Raw genomic sequence first — 21,540 nt, forward strand, 5'->3', positions numbered from 1 at the left:
TCGATGCCATTACTAACAGTGGCAAATTGGTTCTATGGAAAACACGGCACCGAACATAAAGAAGCTTGGTAGCGAACGTCGAAGTAGCTAGGCCTAGTGTTGCCGAGGTGGTGGCTACGGCTGCCAGCGGATCTACGTGCGAGAGCGCCGGTTAGAGGAGGCGAGATAAAGTGGTGGCGGGATACGATTATTGCCGTTTCGGACCTGTGCTCGTGGCAAAAAGTCCGCGGAAAATCGGACGGTGAAGGTTTTGTGCGTTTGAAATTTCAGACGTTCTCATACATTGAATCTATGGGGTACGTGGCGGTGCCGCGAAGGCGTCCGAATTATGGGGCATGACCGGAAATTCGGGCTTCGGGAAAACAGGTTGTTGACTGTATATATGGATTTTACCAGGTGTTTCAGCTTTTGACACTTTCCAATTTTAGAAAAGAGAAAGAGCAGAGGAGGGTGGCTTCATTGTGGGAATTTTTAGTGGCAGAAATTGACAGCTGTGATGGACACGGCAAAATATGTGATTATTCACAATAACATATTTAATTATATAAATTAATTAACTCCTTGATATTTGAATAACTTCCACTTATGGGTACCAGTTCTCATTGTCTTTGCATTTAGCTCTATAATGTGCTGGGTACAGAAATTGAGCAGAAATCGTAGCTTTAAAATGCGGTTGCAGAACCCACTTAAGCTCTGCAAGACAAAGCTACCAATCTGTTGGTATTTTGCTTGTGACTTTGGGTACAGATGTCTCTTAAAGGGTGATAATCTTATAATTCCTACTGCTGCCTTGAGCATTTATCAGCTTCAATTCCACAATTGAAGCATGTGTGCTAGAGTCACTAATTTAAGGCAGTTGCCAAATTTTACTTGCATGGTAAGACATTGATAACATTGCATAGTTTATGTGTGCCCCTTCTATTAATTTTGGCCAGCAAAAACCAGCGTTTTGTACTTTTAATAACTGGGTACAGTCATCACTGAGACATCCCAGACGACAGAAGAAAAGGATGTGCAGTTGAGTTGAAGTTAAAAAAGATACAGCAGACATTTGCAGACAAAGTGCATGAATAAACAAAAAAATAAGGTTGAGAGAAATAAAAGCAGAATCCCTTACAGTCGAGTAGATGACACGCTTACATAGAAGATAATGAGCAAGCCAGATAAGTCAGTAGAGGAAAGACTGGAACACAAGTCCTGTATTTCCTTTAAAGTGTAATCTACCGATCTAGTCTAACTGAATTTTCAGTTAGCATTTTCAGCATTTCACAGTGCTTTCTAGCTAATGCGTGCTTGTGCTGAGAGTTGTGTTTGTATGATTCTATTGTCTGCAGGCACCCATTCACTCAACAGCAGATAGCCGTCTCCAATGGCTCTGGCTTTGTGGTGCGTCCCGATGGTCTCATCCTAACAAATGCACATGTTGTGGCCGATGGCCGGCTTGTGACTGTTAAGTTGCACGACGGGCGTCAGTTCACAGGAAAAGTGGAGGCTGTCGACCGCCGCTCTGATCTGGCCACCGTTCGCATCCCAGCAGTGAGTGCCTCGTCCCTTGGCTGAATTGAAAATTTGGCAAGTTGGTGTTGGTTCATAAATTAAAGGCAGCACGAACACGAAGGACAGAGGAGGAATCACACAGGATGGGTGCTCAACTTGAGCTGATAATTGCAGAAAAATGCACAGATACAGGCAACGTCCGATTTTTCGGACTCACTAGGGGCCGCAAAAACGTCAGAAGAAAATGAACGCATGCCTTTTACTGCCCCCAAGGGCTCAAATCGCAACACGCACGTACAAAATAGCTCTGAAGTCCTGCCATTGCACCCGTTAGGCATACCAGTGCTCGTACTGTGACAGGAGACGGCAGGTACACGCGTGTATAATTAAGGAATACAAACTGTGTCCCGTGACCATTATCACTTCTGACTCATGGTGTGCTTCACCGCATAGCATTCCTGTGTTGAAGCAAAGCTGACTTTCAGGAACTGGCATTATGTCACGCGTTGTGCTTTCCGAGCTTCGATACCATTGCCAAGAAATACAAAGGCAGAGTCGGTGCCATTGCTGACAGTGGTGAATTCTTTCAATGAAAAACACTGCACCGAACAGCAAGAAGCTTGGTAGCAAACTTCGAAGCAGCCAGGCCTGCCATTGCTGCGGTGGTGGATCTGCGTGCCGTTGCCGTGGTGGTGGCTACGGCTGCCAGCGGATCCGTGTGCAAGAGTGTGTGCTCGAGGGGGTGAGACAATCAAAATGGCGGCAATGGTGGCTTCGACAAAGCTGTTTCGGACCTGCGGTCATGGCAAAAAGTCCTAAAAATCAGATGGCGAAGAGTCTTTGCGTTCGAAATTTCAGACATTCTTATACACTGACTCTATGGGGTATGATGTGGCGGTGCTGCGAAGGCATCCGAATTATCGGGCATGTCCGAAAAATTGGGCGTTTCGAAAATCGGTCATTGGCTATATTTGTATGATGCATGCACTAACCGACTATCAGAACATCAGTAAGCAAGATGCTGATTTGGCAGAACCAAAATAAATGTAAAGAAAACACACATCAAGAATGCATAATTGGTTGAGCATCCCTCCCCCTTCACTGATACATGGATGCAATCATGCATGTGCCTAGTCTTTATCAAGAAGGCCATTTCATTTTTCAAAAGGCATATCTAAGACTGACTGACATATTTTGGACCTTTCAATGTGACAGTCTTCCACCAGCTCACACACACATGTCCCCATCAGTTACTGTGCACACATTTGTGTACATGGCTTGTTTTTGCCAGTTCTGCCCAGTCTTTGCAAGAAAAAAAATCACGGATATTGAGCTGCATGTCAGTTGAACCCTCTGCTTACCTAATGTGACTTTAGCTCAGTCCAGATAATGCACGTTATGTAGAGGATGTGGGCTCGGCTCCCACCGACGGCAAGTTGTTTTTTCGTCCACTTTTTGTCTCTTTACCTTATCATTTATACACTTTAATTACAAACTACAAGTAGCTTTATGCTTTCCTTGGCTTCAATATCTATTGACTTCGTATGGTTGTGACTAACAAAAATATTGGGTCTCTTGGTCCCCCCCCTTTCTTCTCATTCACTTCACTAAAGGCACTAAACAGGTTTGACGCGGTATTCAACACACCGTGTTTCATCAGCAATAGCAGAGGGATAGTTTTTCCTTTCTGATAATGTTTACAGCCAATAATTAACTTGTGCATGTGGTTTGAGCCAGTGATTCAATCATTGTTATAAAAAAGCTTGACGTGACTGGCTGTATACTAAATTTAAGTTGCAAGGACTTGCTAGTAAACGTGCAGAGTATTGTCTTCCTGTCTTGATTTCCTTTCAGTGGTGTCTGCAGCAACTTGAAATAAAATTTGACAGATCTATTGGTAGTGCATTATAATGCATGACTAAATGGAAAATTCATGACCATGATTTCCCAACATTGTGATCGCCACACACATGAGCTGGTGCAAGCCTATCACTTTGGAGGAAAAAAGAGGCCAAGTGAGTTATTCAGTCTCCGCCTAGCCTTTTGGAAAGCTTTCCTCACTGGAGACAAGGCATGTGCTTGTTTGCATCTGATCAGGCACCGAACCATAACTTTAGTCACTAAAGCCCGATGAAGCACCACCGACTAGACCGAGGCAGTGTGGTCGTGCCAAAAATTCGCCGCTGGCCAGTGTGGTTAACAGGCCGCAAGTTGTTGCAGAATGCTTGCCAATAATATGTTGTTCATTTTAGAATGCTTGCCCTTATAATTATTCACTCGCGCTGCATCGTCTGCTCGGCATCTATTTGGCATTTACTCTCCACCGTCATCACCTACCATACTAGAGCAGAGTAGTAAATAAATGATGCAGTGAACAATTACGTCTTTATAGCGTTCCACATTGTTAATGCATCATCAATGCTGAGGCTGTTACAATGTCTAAAATAGGGGAAGTGTGTGGGCTGCACCGCCGGCTCTGAGGCCGCTCCACAATGCACCGGAAAGAGGTCCAGGGGGCGCTGACACCCACTTACACATCCGCTCGCCACAAAGTCATCTGCTTGCTGCGCAGTAAATCTGCTGAGTTTGGCGATGTGCCTTTAAAGTGTGCTGCATTCTTTTTTCGATTTTCACGTGTATTCAGCATCTTTATTTGCCAACCATTTGTGTCGTACCAATGAGAATGAAGACTTTCATAATATGATTTCTTTTTTGCCATGAATTTCATTGTTGCAGATTGCTCTCGTATCTCACACTTCTTTTTATATACTCAGCAACTTCCTGAGCATGCTGATACAGCACCAAGTCTAGCTCCAAATGCAATCACAGGCGTAATGAAATTTGTGGCATTTAGCGGAAGTGGGGTTGCGGTGCCACTATCAAAGCTGATGCACTTTGCCGCACATGCGGCGCACAAGAAGGAAACGCTGGCAAGTTCACTTTGGACAGAGCAAACTGTTGAAATATGATCTGGTGACAGTTGTATATTTCTTTGAATGTTTATTTGTTTGAGTTCTTTATTTGGTTGTTTTTCTTCTATGATCAAAAAACAAATCTCTGCTGTAAATAAACATTTTTATTCCTCCAATGATTGACACAAGAACATAGAACAAATTCCTAAATTGCAGCCATAACTCTGGATTTTTTTCAATCAGAACAAACATATTCCAGACTATTTTTAAAAGGCTGGCTGTTGTATATTATATTTTAGCACTTTGTTCCATTGGATGGCCCCAGGGGGCCACTGTAGATATATCAACACCCTTGCAGCAGCCGAGGGGCAAGTTGGGCGTGGTGTGGAACTAGTGTGTGTGTGTGTGTGTGTGTGTGTGTGTGTGCGTGCGCGCGTGCGTGCGTGCACGCGTGCATGCGTGTGTGCATGTGTGTGTGTGTGTTGTTCTTTTGGAGCCACCTACGGTGGTCGGTGCCTCCTGCTGCGTTTTCGTCGCTTAGTTCGCATCAAAGTGAGAGGCTGCATAAAGGTCAATTCCCTTGCTCCTGCTACCGCACTTCCTCACTCCAGCATTTTGTCAAAGAGTTTCCTCGGTCATTGAGTGAGGCGTATTCATGCTTGTGTGCATGTGACACCATGCTTATTAATTTAGTTAGTAAGCGAATGTTTATAAGTCTATATGGCCGATAAAACTACTATCCTTACTTTTCGTATAGCTGTCTACTAATTTGCTATCGTAATCTATGCTTCGCCTTTCGCACGAAACTGCAACTTTTTTTTACTTATCGCAACTTTAGTGCATCGCGAGTAAATCTTTGTTTTTTCCAAATGAGAGAAAATTGTATATCTGGACTTTTCTTTCTTTAGGTCATGGCAAACGGGTGCGCGTTACAATCGACGGTGGTTTTTCTTCGTTTCTTTTTTTTGGACACGAAAAGCGGGTGTGCCTTACAATCGAGGGTGCATTATAATTGAGTAAATACGATAATAGGGATTTACTGTATGTGGGGTTATCAAGTGGGTTCTCTTCTTTCGGTTTATTTTTTGCACTAATGATTTACATCAGTTAAATCTTCTAAAGGGGCCCAGTGTCTTCAAAATACTGCACTGCATGTGGGACAATCAATTCAGTTTCTGTTCTTTACCTGAAGTATGTTTTAGTCCAAGTGGGCAGCTCATATTTGTGGATGCACAATGAAGCTCACATAAGAATTATAGATTCTTATGTGAACTGCTGATGTATACTTTAGTGATGCTGAAGGGGAAAAAATGTCTTAAAGGGCCTCAAACCACCTGACATTTTGAGCACATAAGTGCATCGGGTACACAATACTGCAATGATACTGCAACAAGTCTTGCCATAAAGAACGAGAGTGTGATGACTGAACAAACACAATCGTCTCATTTTATAGCTGACAACTGCTGTTTGTAATAATAATGCACTGAAAAATTAGACATCTGTACTGTGTTTAATCTTGAGGTTGAGGTGTGCTACGTGGGTAGTCACAGGCCTTTCTACGTTGATTACTGCAGAAGGGTCTGCCGACACTACAACTCACCCACACAGACCAACTTCGACCCGGCGAGTGGGTGGTTGCCATGGGAAGTCCGCTTGCCCTCAACAACACTATCACGGCTGGTGTGGTCAGCTCCGTGCACCGTTCAAGCAAGGAGCTCGGGATTCACAACGAGATGGACTACATCCAGACTGATGCCGCCATCAATTTTGGCAACTCGGGAGGACCCCTCATCAACCTGGCTAGTGCTCCTCTCTTTGCATTTATTTTGTGCTTTCTAATGCACATCTAAACCTTATGGAGCACCCCAGAGTTTTATGAGGCTTGGAGATGAGAATAAGCTTGCACCTGCAAAATTATTACATGCCCACACAGGTTTTGTTTAGCACTTAGAAAGAAATGATGCTGTGGTGCCTTGATTCTGTAGTCGTACTACAGTAACTTCATTATATAGCAAAACTTGAATGAACTTCAGAGTACATCAGAAATGTGTTCGACCAAGTGAGTGGTCATTAAAACAAAATTAGGGGTGTGCGAATATTCGAAAAGTTCGAATATTATCGAATATTATATTTTTAATATTTTTCTGATTCGAAAAATACATATTCGAAAATGTTCAAATATTCGCTGGGACGCAAATATTCGAATCTTGTCGAATATATTGCTGGTTGTGCGAGAGCAAACACGGTTCTTAGCATTTATTTCTATCGAATCAGAATACCGGGGTGATATTCTGCTGAATTTTGTTACGATTTCCGTGCTGCTAGCGAAATTTCGTCTGTAAAGCGCACTTAGCCACTGAACGCATAAGCTGTGCGGGAAAGCCAGCCTTTCAGCAACAAGGTACACGAGTTTGCAGACAGCGAGGGTGCACTTTTTTTTTTATTCCTTGTTTCTTCGTTTTATTTTTTCTTTTGTAGCGCCATTATAATTCTGAGCATATTGCTTGACAAGAAGTGCGATGAGTGATGACTGGCATAGGGTCAAATGCCTCCCATTTAAGGGCATTTGATGCGGTATAATAAGGCTTAGGCTGGCGAAGAGAAGTAGTGGTAAGTTTTTCAAGTTAAAATGAGTCAAATACACCATGCTTTAGTACAATAGCTTACTATTGTAGTTTTTTAACATTGACAATGCAGATTGCAATGTTCCATCATAACAAATTAAACCAACTTGCTCATAAATGCATGTGCATATCATTATTCGACTTGATATTTGAAGCTAAGTATTCATATTTGGTTCGTATTCAATTCGTATTAGAAAAGTTATATTCGCACACCCCAAGCAAAGTGTACATTCAGGAGCTTGCTATTCTGACAGCGGAGGGACTAATATAGAAAGGTGACACAAAATAGAGATGCAAGTACTAGGTCATTTTTCATGGTGAGAAACAGAACAATCGGATAAGCAGTGGCAAAAATGGTGGTGGATTGGTGGATGTCAAACATCAATGACACAGCCACAATTTACCAATCTCACCATGCTCAGAGTGCATGTGCATCTGTTGTGCCAGTGTCATGATGCATGACGTCCTTGCCACTCTCCCACTGTACTTGGGTTCGAGGCAACCTCGAGGCAAATGCTGGAGAGAACTCTGCTATGAATTTTTCAGATAATTATTGGCAGGGTGTGAGCGCATCCCCCTGAACGCCACTTCTATTGCAGAATCATTTCATCATCACCTCCTTGCCTCTTCATTGCATGGGTTTAGTCAGTTCCTCATGGTTAAAAAAAAAAAAGAAAACTGTGCTCCTTTCCATATTTGCTTTTCAGCCTACTAAGGAGCACCACCAGCAGCATCTTTCATGGTAGCAGGCAGCTGTGGTGTAGGGAAACTAATCATAAGATCAATATATTGGCTGCTATATTTATAGGTGTCATCAAGTACAGTATTGTAGATCAACTGCGAGTCATCATAATTCTGGAATTTTATTAGTTTCATTGTGTGCATTGGCATAAAGCACACCTGTCCGTCTGGAACCAGCTACATTAATAAAATAAGGAAAATCTGATACTGCAAGGGAGAGCCAAAGCAAGATAATACCAACAGAGGCCTTTAATACTTTCTTAACTGGTCATGAAAATCCGGGTCCTGTTTGCTATCTTGCTTTGGCAATTTTCATTCTAATGAATTGCTGGCATGGTCTTGCAGTTTTTATTTAGAGTTATTTCACATTCTGGCATTTCACTCATTTGCATGAAACAAATATACAGTAAAGGTTAATTCATTTGGCCATTGTTAATTCATAAAGTAAAATAGTCGGACTCATTCTTTAGACTGGGCAGGCATAAACATTGTTGAAATGTCCTCAAACTCTGTTATTCGGATGTATTTGACCGCACACCAGTTAACCTAGACAACCCTTTGGAGCACAACAACCATGGAGTGTCACAAATGTGCAACACAAAGAAGCAAAAGCGGCAACACAAAAAGCAAAGATGTGGCAAAGTCTACATCCCCATAGCGATCAGTGGAAACTGTACAGGAATGACAGGAATGAACACTTTGTACCTTATTTGTGCCTTTATAGCCTTTATTCTTGTGCTTATCACCATGCAAGACTCTGCGTTGGCTGTGTGCCTCCAGCTCCCCTTGTTGCCAACCACGATCATGTCGAGAGTTGCGGTTTTTGAAGTGAAATTATCCTGAATTTTTTATGATGCAGAAAGTAGCAGTGTCAGCTTTTTGGATACTTGGAACCAGTTATGCTCGGATGACTGGCTTCAAGTAGTGCATTAGGATCAATCGTCTAGACTCAGTGCCAAGCATGCTTTCTTGGCACAGTGCCATTATTGTCGTTGCCTGCAAACGGCAACATGTCTCGTGCCAATGCATGCCAAAGTGGCTGAGAATATAACTGGTGGCATTTTGTACGGGCTCCGTGTGGTCGATGCACGGGCAGCGGGGTTCTAGTTTTGGGACTTCAGTTATCTCACAGAGAGAGAGAAGGGAAGAAGGAAAGGCAGGGAGGTTAACCAGACTGAGTCCAGTTTGCTACCCTACACGTGGGGAGGGGAATGGGGAGTGAAAGAGAGAGAGAGAACTTAGGTGTAGGATGTCTATAGTCGGGCACTCAAGTCTGTTGCCTTCAGGTAGTGAAAAAGGGCTCGAACTGCTTTCTGGGCTAATGAACTGGGAGGCCAGGCTCCCAAGATCTTCGCTTCCGTAAATGGTCTGTCATGCAGTCTATTCAAGGCACACTGGAGAGTCTCACGTTGATTATCGAAGCGAGAACAGTGGCACAGAAGGTGACTGATGGTCTCTTCACACATGCACTTAGCGCACATTGGTGAATCCGCCATTCCAATACGATAGCTGTAGGAGTTGGTGAATGCTACTCCTACCCACAGCCGACACAGCAGTGCTGCGTCACGTCGTGAAAGTTTTGCTGGTAAATTACGCTTCAGTGATGGGTCGTGGCTGTATAAACGACACTTAGAGTTCTCTGGTGTATGCCAGTAACTTAATGTGATGGTACGAGCGAGACTGCGAAGCTCTCTTCCAGCGTCCACTCGCGATAAAGGTATAAGGAGTGTCGGTGAGCCAGCCTGGGCATGTCGGACAGCGTTATCGGCGAGGCGATTACCAACGATGCCACAGTGTCCCAGCAACCACTAAAAGATGATATGTCCTCGTTCAGAAACGCAATGGCAAGTTTTATTGAATTTAGGCACCAGCTGTTCATAATTGCCACGTCGTAAACTTCGCAAGCTCTGGAGGGCTGCTTTCGAGTCACAAAATATTGCCCATTTGTTAGGCAATTCTTTTTCAATATACATATTTGACAGCAACGCGAAAAGCGGTCAGTTCGGAACCTGTAGATGTCGTTATGTGTGAAGTCTTAAACTTGATGACGACCGATTGAGATGGTAGAACAACGGCGCCCGTAGAATTTTCCAAGACGGAACCATCCGTGTAAACATGGATTCGGTTAGCGTATGAACAATGCAAAAGTTCCAATGTGATCTGCTTGAGAGCCGCGTTGGTCAGGCTAGCTTTCTTCACTATTCCTGGAACAGCAAGGTACACAGGGGGCTTTTTCAAGCACCACATAGGGGGTGGCGTTCTTGTTGCGGGTGAGTGGCTCAAAGACAAAGAGTGCCGGTTAGCCGCAGTTGATCTGGAGAATGCTGCCTTGGGTCTTTTCTCAGGCAAGCGAGCGAGATGGTGGTCAGCGACTCTGAATATATGGCAAACACGCGCCCGGAATGCGTTGATAGCTATGTAGGTCAATATTGGGTGATCTCTCGCGGTTGCAATTGTTGCCACAGTTGAAGCATTTCGAGGTAGCCCCAGACATGTTCAAAGGGCTTGGCCTTGAATGCTCTGTAGGACATGGATGTTAGTTTTGTTAGCATTGGACAGCACTGGTATGCTGTATCGCAAGTATCCTAGGGAGAGCGTCCTGTATAGTTGAAGCATAGATGCCATGGATGTGCCCCACATTTTACCGGCAAGAAACCTTACTATTTGCGAGATAGAAGTAAGCCTCTTCTTCAAGTATGAGATGTGAGGGCTCCATGAAAGGTCTCTGTCTGTAATAACGCCTAGGAATCAGTGAGTTTTTGCGTAGGAAATTGGTTGGTGGTCAATAGAAATGGGGTACCAGGTCATGGGCTTGTGGGTAAATTTTCCCCTGTTTTTATGGCATCGAGTTAATAGAGGTGTTCTGTATATCATGGGCAGTAGCGATGTTGTTTGTGTTAAGAAGCTTATGTGCACTCCCAAATTTATTTCTATTCTTTTTGAAATCTCCCTTTACACGTTTGATTTAATTGTAGGTGTATAGTACAGTGCAGTCAACTTATAACCATACCACATACTATAACAATATTTTGGTTGTGACGATGAGATGACTTAAGCGTATCAACTTGGGCATTATGGATATGGGGGAAAAAATGATACGTTGTAACTGCATGTCAGATACAACGCTCAAAGTTTTGCCTTCTGGACAGCGTTTTTCATTCACTGAGCTTGACATTTCTGTTGCTATCTTTTTTTTTTTAAAGAAAATGCGGTTTTATGCATTGAAGCTCAGCAGTAACTGGAGCACCAATGCATTTCGTCGAACACATTGACAATTAGTATCTCTAAACTGGTGCAGTCCTGAGAATTCGTTCCAAGTGGATATGCCTTGCAAACTCACTAACTACAATTCCTAGATTAAAGTGTGTGCCTTGAAGTGATTATTGAAAAGTTATTTAGCATAATTATGTAAATTATTCAATTAGATGTTTTGATTTCTCGTAGAAGTTGTGGCCACCTCATTGAGTAATTTAGATCAAGGGCTAGAATCTGCCACAGGCATTTTTAAGATATTTGGTGCAGCTACAGAAAAACACCCTGTATAGTGATGACCGGTTATTATGATTGAATTTTTCGTTCTTTTTGATATTGTGATAAGTGGACTGTACTGTAGTCTGTTTTGTCCACTCACTTAACCATTTTCATACCACAGGAAATGACAAAAGGGGTACCAAATTTTTCAGATATTCCCAGAAACATGGCTTCATACAGAGCATACTCGTTATCAGCAATATTGGTGCAATTTCTAGTGACAATTAGACTTGTCAGCAGTAGAGAGAGGTTTAACAGTCTACAGCAGTGGCTGAGTAGTGAAGACATTTTTCTTCTGAGCACAAGGTGTAAAGTTTGATTCCCGGCTGAAGCAGCTATGTTCTGAAAGGGGCATAGTGCAAAAATTCTTGGGTGCCGAGCTTTGGGTACTCATTAAAAATTCCACAGGTGATGCAAAAATCCGAACCTTCCACTATGGCACCTCTCTTAGCCCCTGTGTTGCTCTGGCACCTGAAACACCACCTGTCAATTGATCAATCAATCAACCCGTCATTCACTTCATAAACCCCTATTCCTACTGCAATTGTGTGCTAAATGCAATGCAAGAAATACAGGTTTTTGTACCTTTGCTTATTGTCAGTGGTTGCACTGCTACACTATACAGGGTGTTTCAGCGAACACTTTCAAAATTTTTTAAAGGTTGCTTGTGGCAGATAGCTCAATTCTAGTTTGTGAGCCAGTCTACTCGAAGCGGCGGACACTACTTGCACAAAAAATGAAATGCGAAATCAATTAAATAATGAATGAGTGAATTTTTAGCTAATTATCTTAGACCCATATGGCAATTTACTAATTCTAGCAATGGACTTTGCAAGGCGGATCCACTTGGAACGAATTCTCGGGACGACACCAGTTCCAAGACAAATTCTCAAACTTTGCGGAGAAATGCATTGGCGTTCCAGTTACTTGTGTGCTTCAGTGCATGAAACAACATTTTGTTAACAAATGAACTTGAACGTCAATGCATTTCTCCGCAAAATTTGGGAATTTATATCTCGAAACTGGTGTCATGTTGAACATACGTTCCAAGTGGATCCGCCTTGCCAACTCCGCGGCTAGAATTTGTACAGTTGAGCCCGCTTATAATGAACCTGAGCGTCACGCGGAATTCATTCGTTGTATCCAGAAGTTTGTGATATGTGCGCCACACACAAAAATTAATATCAATCAAAACAAAAATTTATTGAGAAAAAAATCGGTGATCCTTGTCTGCCTCTTCAGAGCACATCCAATGACGGCGGTTTCAAGCTTGTTCAAAGCTGCGATGTGTTCGTCACCCAAGGCCTTAAAATACACAAGATTTATAAGTGCCTCAATATGACTCACTGCTGTGGTCGTGCTTACGGGTGCTGGCTCCGATGGATCGCTGTCGTCGCCCGATGCTTCGGCGTCGCTTGATGCTTTAAGATTTGAAGGTCGTAGTTGTAGGCAGGAGCTTGGCTCTTCGTTGGGACTTAGGCGATCAGGATTTATTTGCAGTATTTACATTTGAACATGGGATACACTTACACAGTCTAGCGTGACTCCCCTATGGAGCCCGCAAGACGAAGCATACAGCAAACTGGCACACAGCTTACAAGTACATTGACGAGCACAGAGCACGATGACGAGCACCCTCTAGCAGCCGATAACCGCTGCTTATAAGCACTCCATTTGTCCCTAGTTCCCTAGGTGAGGAAAACGTTCAACCAGTCAATTTGTAGAAAGTCCTCGTGTTCCCCTTTGTGAGAAGGGGGTAGGGGTTTTACACACACACACACATGCCGCACACATTTCAGTGCTCTCTCCGAGGGCTGACGACCTTTGCAGCGCAGTCGTCATGGTATCCATTGTCCTGCATCCCCGTAGTCAGGTGGTCACGCCCGACCCCAGCCGGCGCTTCTAAATTCCTGAGCTGCCTTTTTCTGTAGTCGCCACGTGTGTCGGCAGACTGTGACGAATCCTGGGCGCCCGTAGAGCAAAGCACCCTTTTGCCAGGCAGGCTCCCCCTGCCACAGAGAGACCATGACGACCCGGCAAATTAACCAATAATGCATGGGGCGCCAAACGTGGCCAGCCCTGCTGTCGTCACCGATCCTTCAAACGAGGCGCATGGTCGGTTAGCGCTGTTCTCGCTGTTCTCGTTTTCTCTCAGCTGCAGCTGGCTGAGAAAACCTGCAGGTCCGCAACTCGGCAGGCCATTCCTAACAATGCCCACACTCCCCGGATAGCGGTCGTATCACAAAACGACTCCCCAACATCAGCAGCGTCGTCTGCACCAACAAAATCTTCCCAATCAAGATCACAGCGGGCCAGGTTAGCGACAACAACGCGTCGCCACAAGTCGTCGTCACGCTGGCTTTGTTGAGGGCCTTCAATGCCGGCTTCAGGTGCGTCGGCGCAGCCGGCCTTGCGAAAACAATGCCAGATGCATTCGGGTTCCATCCACGCCGCTTTGATCATTTCGACCGCCGAGTACAGCGAGACCTGCAGAGGAACATTGGCAGTGGGGTGATCAACTGCAATCAGCATCCGCTGTACGACACAGCGCCTGTAGGCCGCTTTAAACTACCGTATTACACCCATGTCCAGCGGTTGCACTTTTGACATTACATTTGGCGGCAGAAAAAGCAGCTCAACTGCCGTTAAGACAGCTAGAACATGGTGGGCGGTACAGTTATCGAGAATCAGAAGAACTTTGCGCCCTTTCTTCGCCATGCTACTGTCATAATCAATTAACCATTCCACGAACAACTTGCGTGTCATCCACGACTTCGATTTATGCCTTTACCGCACTGGTACATATGTGCGGAAGCAACGTGGCCTCTTTGATTTGCCGATGACAAATGGCAAGCATCGATCGCTTCCATCCATGTTGGTGCACAAAAGCACAATTATGCAAACTTTGCTGTGCTTGCCACCAACACATGTGTCACCCTTCATAGCATGCATTTTGCCAGGCAGCATTTGATAGAATAGGGCCGTTTCATCGGCATTATATACATCCCTTTCAGCATAACTTGATACACGGGCCAAGTTTTTAGACATCCACGTGTTGACATCTTCGTCGCTTACCGATGCCGATTCGCCGTTGATGGACTTGAAAATAATTCCGTGGCAGACTTGAAGCAGTGGAGCCAGCCATTGCCAGGGGAAAAATCTGGGAAGTCCAGGAGGAATGCTAAGTCCTTTGCTTTGGACAACATCAGCGGCCCGCTGATAGGAACATTGCATGCTCGAGCATCAAGGAACCACTTTAGAAGCGCGTCTTCAGCTTCTGCATATGTGGCTTTTCGTAGGCGCTTCCTCGTCGTGGAGTTCTTGGCGGCACTCTTGTAGATTTTGTCCTTCTCTTTCAGTATCGTGGATATTGTCGATTTCGACAAACCATACTTTTTCACCAGTTCGTGGTTTTTCGCGCCTTGGGAAAGGTCTTTCAATATCAACAGTTTCGTGGGCAAGTCCAAAGCTTTTCGCTTCACTGTCGAAGTACACGCTGGCAAATCCACCATCTCAGATAGGCACGGGAGCACACCAGTAGGAAACAACGGTATGAAAGCACGTGATAATGTGCTATGTTGTCAATTGGTGGAAAACTTCGCTGCTGCCCTTATGTCGACGATGGCGAGTGGGGTCCCATGGCGAATGAGCTGTCACTTTCGGGCTTCCCTTCGATTTGTGTGTTCACATGGTTCATGCGTGCTGGGCCAGCATTTCTTTCTCTTTTTTTTTCTTTTTTGCAGCAATCCCCTTGCAGCATCGCCGCTCCTCCGTGCCTCCGGCGAGACGCCGCGGGAAAGCCGATTCTCGGAGCGTGCACAGCACAGGGTCAGCGGCTCTCACCACGTGGAAAGTGGTCCGCGGCACCAATGCGTTCGCTGTAGCCGATCGGCTAGGCTCACGGGAGTTCGTTGTAGCTGAGACCGAGTGCCATAGCCCTAATGTATATTTTGACGGTCACGCCGGACTTGTTCGTGATTAGCGAGCGTTCGTCTTAAGTGGGGCCATTATAAGTGGGCTCGACTGTAAATTGCAGTGTGGGCCATAATGTTATTAGTTAAAAATTTTATCGGTGAATTTTATTAATTATCGATTTTGCACCTAAATTCTCTGTGTAAGTATTGTCCGCCACTTCGAGTTGACCAGCCCGTGAACTAGAATTGTGATATCTGCTACAGGCAACTTTTAAAAATTTTTGAAAGCGTTCGCTGAAACACCCTGTATATCAGTATTGCTCATTTTCATTTTGGGCTTTCATTTTTATTATTATTTTCTTTGTCATAGGATGGAAATGTGATCGGCATCAACACAATGAAAGTCACAGCAGGAATCTCCTTTGCCATCCCAGCTGATTATGCGATGAACTTTTTGGAAGAGGCATCAAAGAAAAACCGTGAGTAAAAATTACCATGTTTAATTGCCTACTCTGGGACTTTTGGTCAAGATTGAATTAACTGAAAAATCGAATTAACTGGAGTGAAACTAATGGAAGTCTACTGTACCTTGCTTGAAATTTTCTTCTGCATTCACTTTAACAGTAAAAGTGTTTTCATGAGATGGTACCATGAATGGCGTTGCTGCAAGGGGATTGCCGCGAAGATGAAAAAAAGAAAAGAAAAAACCTGGCCCAGCACGCATGAACCATGTGAACACATAAATCGAAGGGAAGCCATGAATGAAAGACGGAATCGAGATAGCTGCGCTGATATAAAAATTATGTCTTGTATTCACTTAAATGGCAGCATTTTCCTCATTAAACAAGAATTTATATATTTAATTGTTCACAACAAATCATGAAAAATTACCTTTAGTGCCCTCACATAGCAAAACCATGACAAAAAAATAGAATGCTCTATCACGTGACCCTCTGTTAGTGTACACAGCTCCTAGACCTTTTGCAGATAATGAAATGCAATATGTATTTTTTTTTTCTATTGTAAGCTTTCTTTTTGTAACTTTAAATGCACAGCTAAATCTTCAATTGTTATGAGTAGAAAAGTGGCACCATGGCCTCCAAGATGGGGCAACATGTGCTGTCGCCCATTCTCAGGGGCCATAGTGGAACGGTGAAAACTTGCATCCACGGCCAGAAGAAGACATCACATTGCCATTAGCTAGCGCTATATTTGCAGCAGCCACAGATTTTATTACAGCAGCATTTTCAGAAGGGCTGAAAAAGTAAAAAGCAAATGGTTAATGAAGTTGCACTCACTGCTACGATATCCACCCTATCCCAATGAGCCAGGTAGGCTATAAGCGTCGCTCTCACTTCTCAGTGTTGCTGGCATCGGGACTCCTATTTTTTCAGAGATTGCTCAGGTCGAAATATTCTGCTTGCAGAATTTTTGTACGCTTTGGAAGTAACTGCTGCAGGTAGAAACACTACCGATGATTGCCAATTTATTGCACCTTAAAAGATTGGTTCCTTAAAATGTGATTGCCACTCCCTTTAAGCTCCAATGGCTGTTCTGATCATTTTTGTCCGCTGCATGTACTTCACTGCTGTGTTCAAAAACCATTCCACAGATGTCCTGCCGTATCATAGTGTGTTGGTGATATGCAGAGGAGGAGACATCAGCTGAGCGATGGTACCTGGGCATCACGATGCTGACTCTGACGCCTAGCCTCATCCTGGAATTGCAGCAGCGTGACCCTATGTTCCCGCATGTCACGAATGGAGTCCTTGTCTGGAGGGTCATGCTGGGCTCGCCTGCGAACCTGTACGTAGGAATATGATGATATTATGACTTGCCTGCTGCAGCGCTCTATCATTTAAGCTTTCACTTCATGATTAAACATTTTATGGTCTGCTATGTGGCCTTGTCACATATATGTGTATAATGTAGGCGCATGCAACAACAGAAACATAACTCTTGCCCATTGTTGTTTTTGCTACAGTGGCCTTACTAAATGATATGTGAAACAAGCAGCCTCAGTGGCTTTACAGCTTGAAGGAAAAACTGAAGTCAAACTTCGAGTTGTGTTGCTCTTACCTTTTCACGCAAGGGCCTTCAACCACAAATAGATGTTCACCAATGATGTTGCTAGGAATGTAGCACAGACAGCACCTGCACATGATGAGAAGCCTGCCCTCTAGTTTCAGCTGCAGTCTAAATCATCATCATCATCGTAATCACCACCAGCGTGTAAGTTTACTGCATCACAGAGGTACCTTTCAAAGAACTGCATTTGATCTGTACTGCCTGAACCAGTAACGTTCCATAGCAACTAGATGAAAAGGCATGTGGTGCAGCCTGCAGCATGGGCTGAAAATGATCTGAGTGCACCTAGTAACAGCTAGGGCCACCGTGGCATCACAAGCCAGGGTATGCTTCTGCATCAAAGAGCATAAGTTGTAACTGTGTCCAAAATGCAGTTATCAATGGCAGTAGCACCCTTCCTTATAGTCAGCAGCCGTTTTTAATGCGTTTACATTCTTAGGGTATTTGGCAGACTTTCTGGGCATTCTTTCTGTATCTATCCATCTACGTATGTATGTTTTTATTTAACCGTTTTCCCACCGACCTCGGTCACTGTGTAGTCCATGCTCGACCGGTTAGGGCATCAGGCTGCTGTGCAGAGAGAACAGGGTTCGAAACCAACTGTCGGACCAACTTGAGACACTGAGTGTATAGCAGTGTGCACATATGTGCCGCTCTTCAGTGAGACTGTTTGACGCCAACTTGGAGCACTGGGTATGTGCCAATCTGAGCTGGTCTTCAATGAACCTCTTCTATGCCAATTTGTGCCAGTATGTGTGTGCCGCTCTACAGTGACAAAGGAAATCCTTTAAATTTTTCCGATGTCTGGCAGAATCAAACCCATGCCACATGGGTTCCTCATGAACAGCAACCCGATGCTTTGTTTTTATTAACATACACTCAGTGTCTCAAGTTGGTCCGACAGTTGGTTTCGAACCCTGTTCTCTCTGCACAGCAGCCTGATGCCCTAACCAGTCGAGCATGGACTACACAGTGACCCAGGTCGGTGGGAAAACAGTTAAATAAAAACATATTTTTTTAATTAATATCATATAAGGAGATGTTAATGCACAATTTAAGGCGCCGGCTACTCCTTAGCTCTTGAAAGGGTCTAGATTACAACATACAGGGTACAAGGTTAAATATCAAATAAACTTTTAATACTAGCACCAGGACTTGTCAAACAACGTTTTCACAGTAAGACTATGATGTAAGAAACACATGGTACATACAATGTACAAGTTAAATGACTCCACAGTTCTGTAGAAAAAAGTGTCAAAAATACAAATGATACTGTCGCCTAATAACACAGTCTCTAGTCAGTGGGGGGTACATACATTGTGTAAATGCATTATCACATATTGTCGCAACAGAACAGTCAACATAACATAATCCACAAACACATATATATATACAGCGACATTGAAATGAAAGGAACAATAAAAGCGTTAATAACGGCCAACAGTGCCGCTGTATTCAAGAAAAGTCTTTAGTGCTTTTAAAATGCTCTTCTGCAAAGTCGTTGTTGACCAAGGACCCAAAAGTTTCTTTAAACTGAAAGGTCTGCGATCTGATGTAATTAGGGTTGATCTAAGTCGTCGTTATGGTGTGTCGTGATGTGGACAACCTAGGAGGTGGTGATGCATATCTTAGTCTACAAATCCACCATCACATTCGGGGGTTTCCGCGTGGCCAGTTCTGTGTGAGAAATGTTTTGTGTAGGCAGTGCCTAACCTTAATAGTTGAATAAGGGTTTTTATATTTCTGTCTAATGACAGTGAAAATTTGAATTCAACAAACGAATCAATATGATACAAATCAGAGCTCTTAGAATTCTCATCAAACCACGTATCTTTACACATTTTGAAAGACGTCCTTATAATGCAGCATAATTCATTCTTTGATATTGGGAGCAGAACCACATCATCTTTGACGTGTGCTTGTCGTGCTGCTTCATCGGCTGCCAGGAATGCCCTGGTATCCACTCGAATGCTATTTCATCCTTCGCTTGGCTTGCCTTTGTGAGGTCTTTAAGTGTTTCGTATATTATGCTATCGCTGATTGTTTTTCCTTTTGTGCTGTAGAGTGATGTTAGAGCCGCCTGTGAATCTCTGAAGATTACCCATTTTTGCGCATCTCTTACTGACAATATAAATTTTATTGCACATAGGATTGCGAACAGTTCAGCTGTTGTGGATGAAGTCGCACGAGATAACTTAAGTGATTCTTGTTTCTTGAGGTGCAGTATAATGGATGCTGAAGTTGAAGAGGTTGCTGTACAGGAGCCATCTGTATAGACCTGTCTGTATCTTGAATACCGCATATATATCTGGTAAAGTGCTAGTTGTTGAGCAGCTTGAATGAACATGTCTCTTTTTCTGAATATCCACTCTACTGACAATTGGATTTTTGGAAGTGTAAGCAGCCATAGAGAATATTCGACGTCTGAGTTTCAAAATTCATTTGTAGGCAATATATGAAGATTTTCTCGAATTTCTTTATGAACATAACTTCTATCTCGTTTCATTCTGCCTAGAGCCAATGGGTGGCTTTTATGCTGTGTTTGAAGACGGAAATAATGTCGGCACGTTTATGTAGTTCTCATAACTGGAAACGATGATTGGCGAGCCTCTGATATTACAAGACAGCTAGAAGTCTCTTGTGGAACTCCTAGACATATGTGTACTAATCGTCTAGCTAAAAGTCCTTGAAGTCGCTCTTCTGATGTATGGGAAAGTCAATGTAAGATGGGTGCAGAATATGCAGTTTTTTCTTGCATTAATGCATTGTAAACAATCAACATGGACGATACTGATCTGTTCCATGATGTGCCTGCAAGCCTGCGACGTACGGTCACTATCGCATTGACCTCATTTTTGAGTTCTTTCATGTGGGGTGCCCAGGACAGCTGCCTATCAAGTATTATGCCAACAAATCAATTCTTTGTGACAATCATTAGAGGGTGTCCTTCCAGATTAAGAGTGAAATTTTTTAACTGCCTCCGAGTGAAGGGCAATACAGCTGTCAGCGTGTGATAGAACCATTCCTCTCTCTCTCTCAAAAATTGGTTAATGATATTTATGCCGTCTTGCAATGCCATCAGAAGTAATTGAACATTAGTCCCAGATGTCCAAATACACACATCATCTGCATACAGTGAAAACCTTAACTGTTATGGCAGTATTCTTGTTAAATCAGCCATGATGCAGTTAAAAAGAAAGGGGCTGAGTACGCTGCCCTGTGGCACTCCCTGTTTGACAACATGTTCAGCGCTCTTTCCTTCACCCGTCTGAACAAATATTTTGCAACCTGATAAAAAAAATTCAGAAATCCATTGCAAGGACCTGTCAGACATTCCAAGTTCCAGCATACTTAGAACATGAACGTGACGAACAGTGTCAAATGCCCTCTTTATGTCTAGGAATACTGCAGTCGTCAAGTTTCCACATGCACGTTCGTGTTCCACACAGGTTACTATATCCAATATTGCATCCATTGTGCACCTCTGTTTTCTAAAATCCTGCTAAGTAGTTGGACAATATGTTCGTTTCATTACCTCACCATTGAAGTTGTGTGTCAATCATTTTTTCCATTACTTTGCATAAACAACTTATCAAACTGACTGGGCGGAAGGATTCAGGGCACAAGGGTGTCTTACCCGCTTTTAAAAAAAATTATGGGATTTCACGTGCCAACACTACTTTCTGATTATGAGGTACGCCGTAGTAGAGGACTGCAGAAATTTCGACCACCTGGGGATCTTTAACGTGCCCCTAAATCTAAGTACACAGGCATTTTCACATTTAGCCTCCATCGAAATGTGGTCGCCATGGCCGAGATTCAATCCCGCGACCTCGTGGTCAGCAGCCCAGCACCATAGCCACTGAGCTACCACGGTGGGTGTCTTACCAGGTTTTAAAATTGGGATGATTCGAGCAATTTTCCAAGAGTCAGGTACAGTTTCTTCTATCCATAGACTATTATATATTTCTTCTTAGACATATATAATAATAAGCATTTGTACCTGTCGGCCCAAGGTTTCTTAGCATATTGTACGTAATACCGTCCGGCCCAGCAGTAGACTTTTGGCGACATGATGAATTGCACATTGAAGCTCGCTTAATGTGAAAGCAAGATCTAATTGAGGATGTTCTGTCCAATAGCAAGCAGTAATTTTCTGTTTAGCTAACAGTACTGAATTATCAAATTCTGCACATTGTGATGAAAAAGCAGGTTTCCCAAAATTCATCTGCA

The 21,540-nt window shown here is 43.5% G+C and overlaps 1 protein-coding gene across 2 annotated transcripts in view; it reads left to right on the plus strand.

Annotated features, from left to right (window-relative positions):
- HtrA2 (HTRA2-related serine protease) overlaps positions 1-21,540 on the plus strand; it is a 47,961-nt gene that overhangs the window by 13,958 nt on the left and 12,463 nt on the right. For both annotated transcript variants that reach the window (XM_075677606.1, XM_075677605.1), the window contains 4 exons: positions 1,335-1,536; positions 5,984-6,208; positions 15,590-15,698; positions 16,869-17,025. In XM_075677606.1, the coding sequence (XP_075533721.1) occupies positions 1,335-1,536; positions 5,984-6,208; positions 15,590-15,698; positions 16,869-17,025 (693 nt within the window). The remainder of the gene's footprint in view (positions 1-1,334; positions 1,537-5,983; positions 6,209-15,589; positions 15,699-16,868; positions 17,026-21,540) is intronic.

The sequence above is a fragment of the Dermacentor variabilis genome, unplaced genomic scaffold (assembly GCF_050947875.1).
Source record: "Dermacentor variabilis isolate Ectoservices unplaced genomic scaffold, ASM5094787v1 scaffold_13, whole genome shotgun sequence".
Classification (NCBI taxonomy): domain Eukaryota; kingdom Metazoa; phylum Arthropoda; class Arachnida; order Ixodida; family Ixodidae; genus Dermacentor; species Dermacentor variabilis.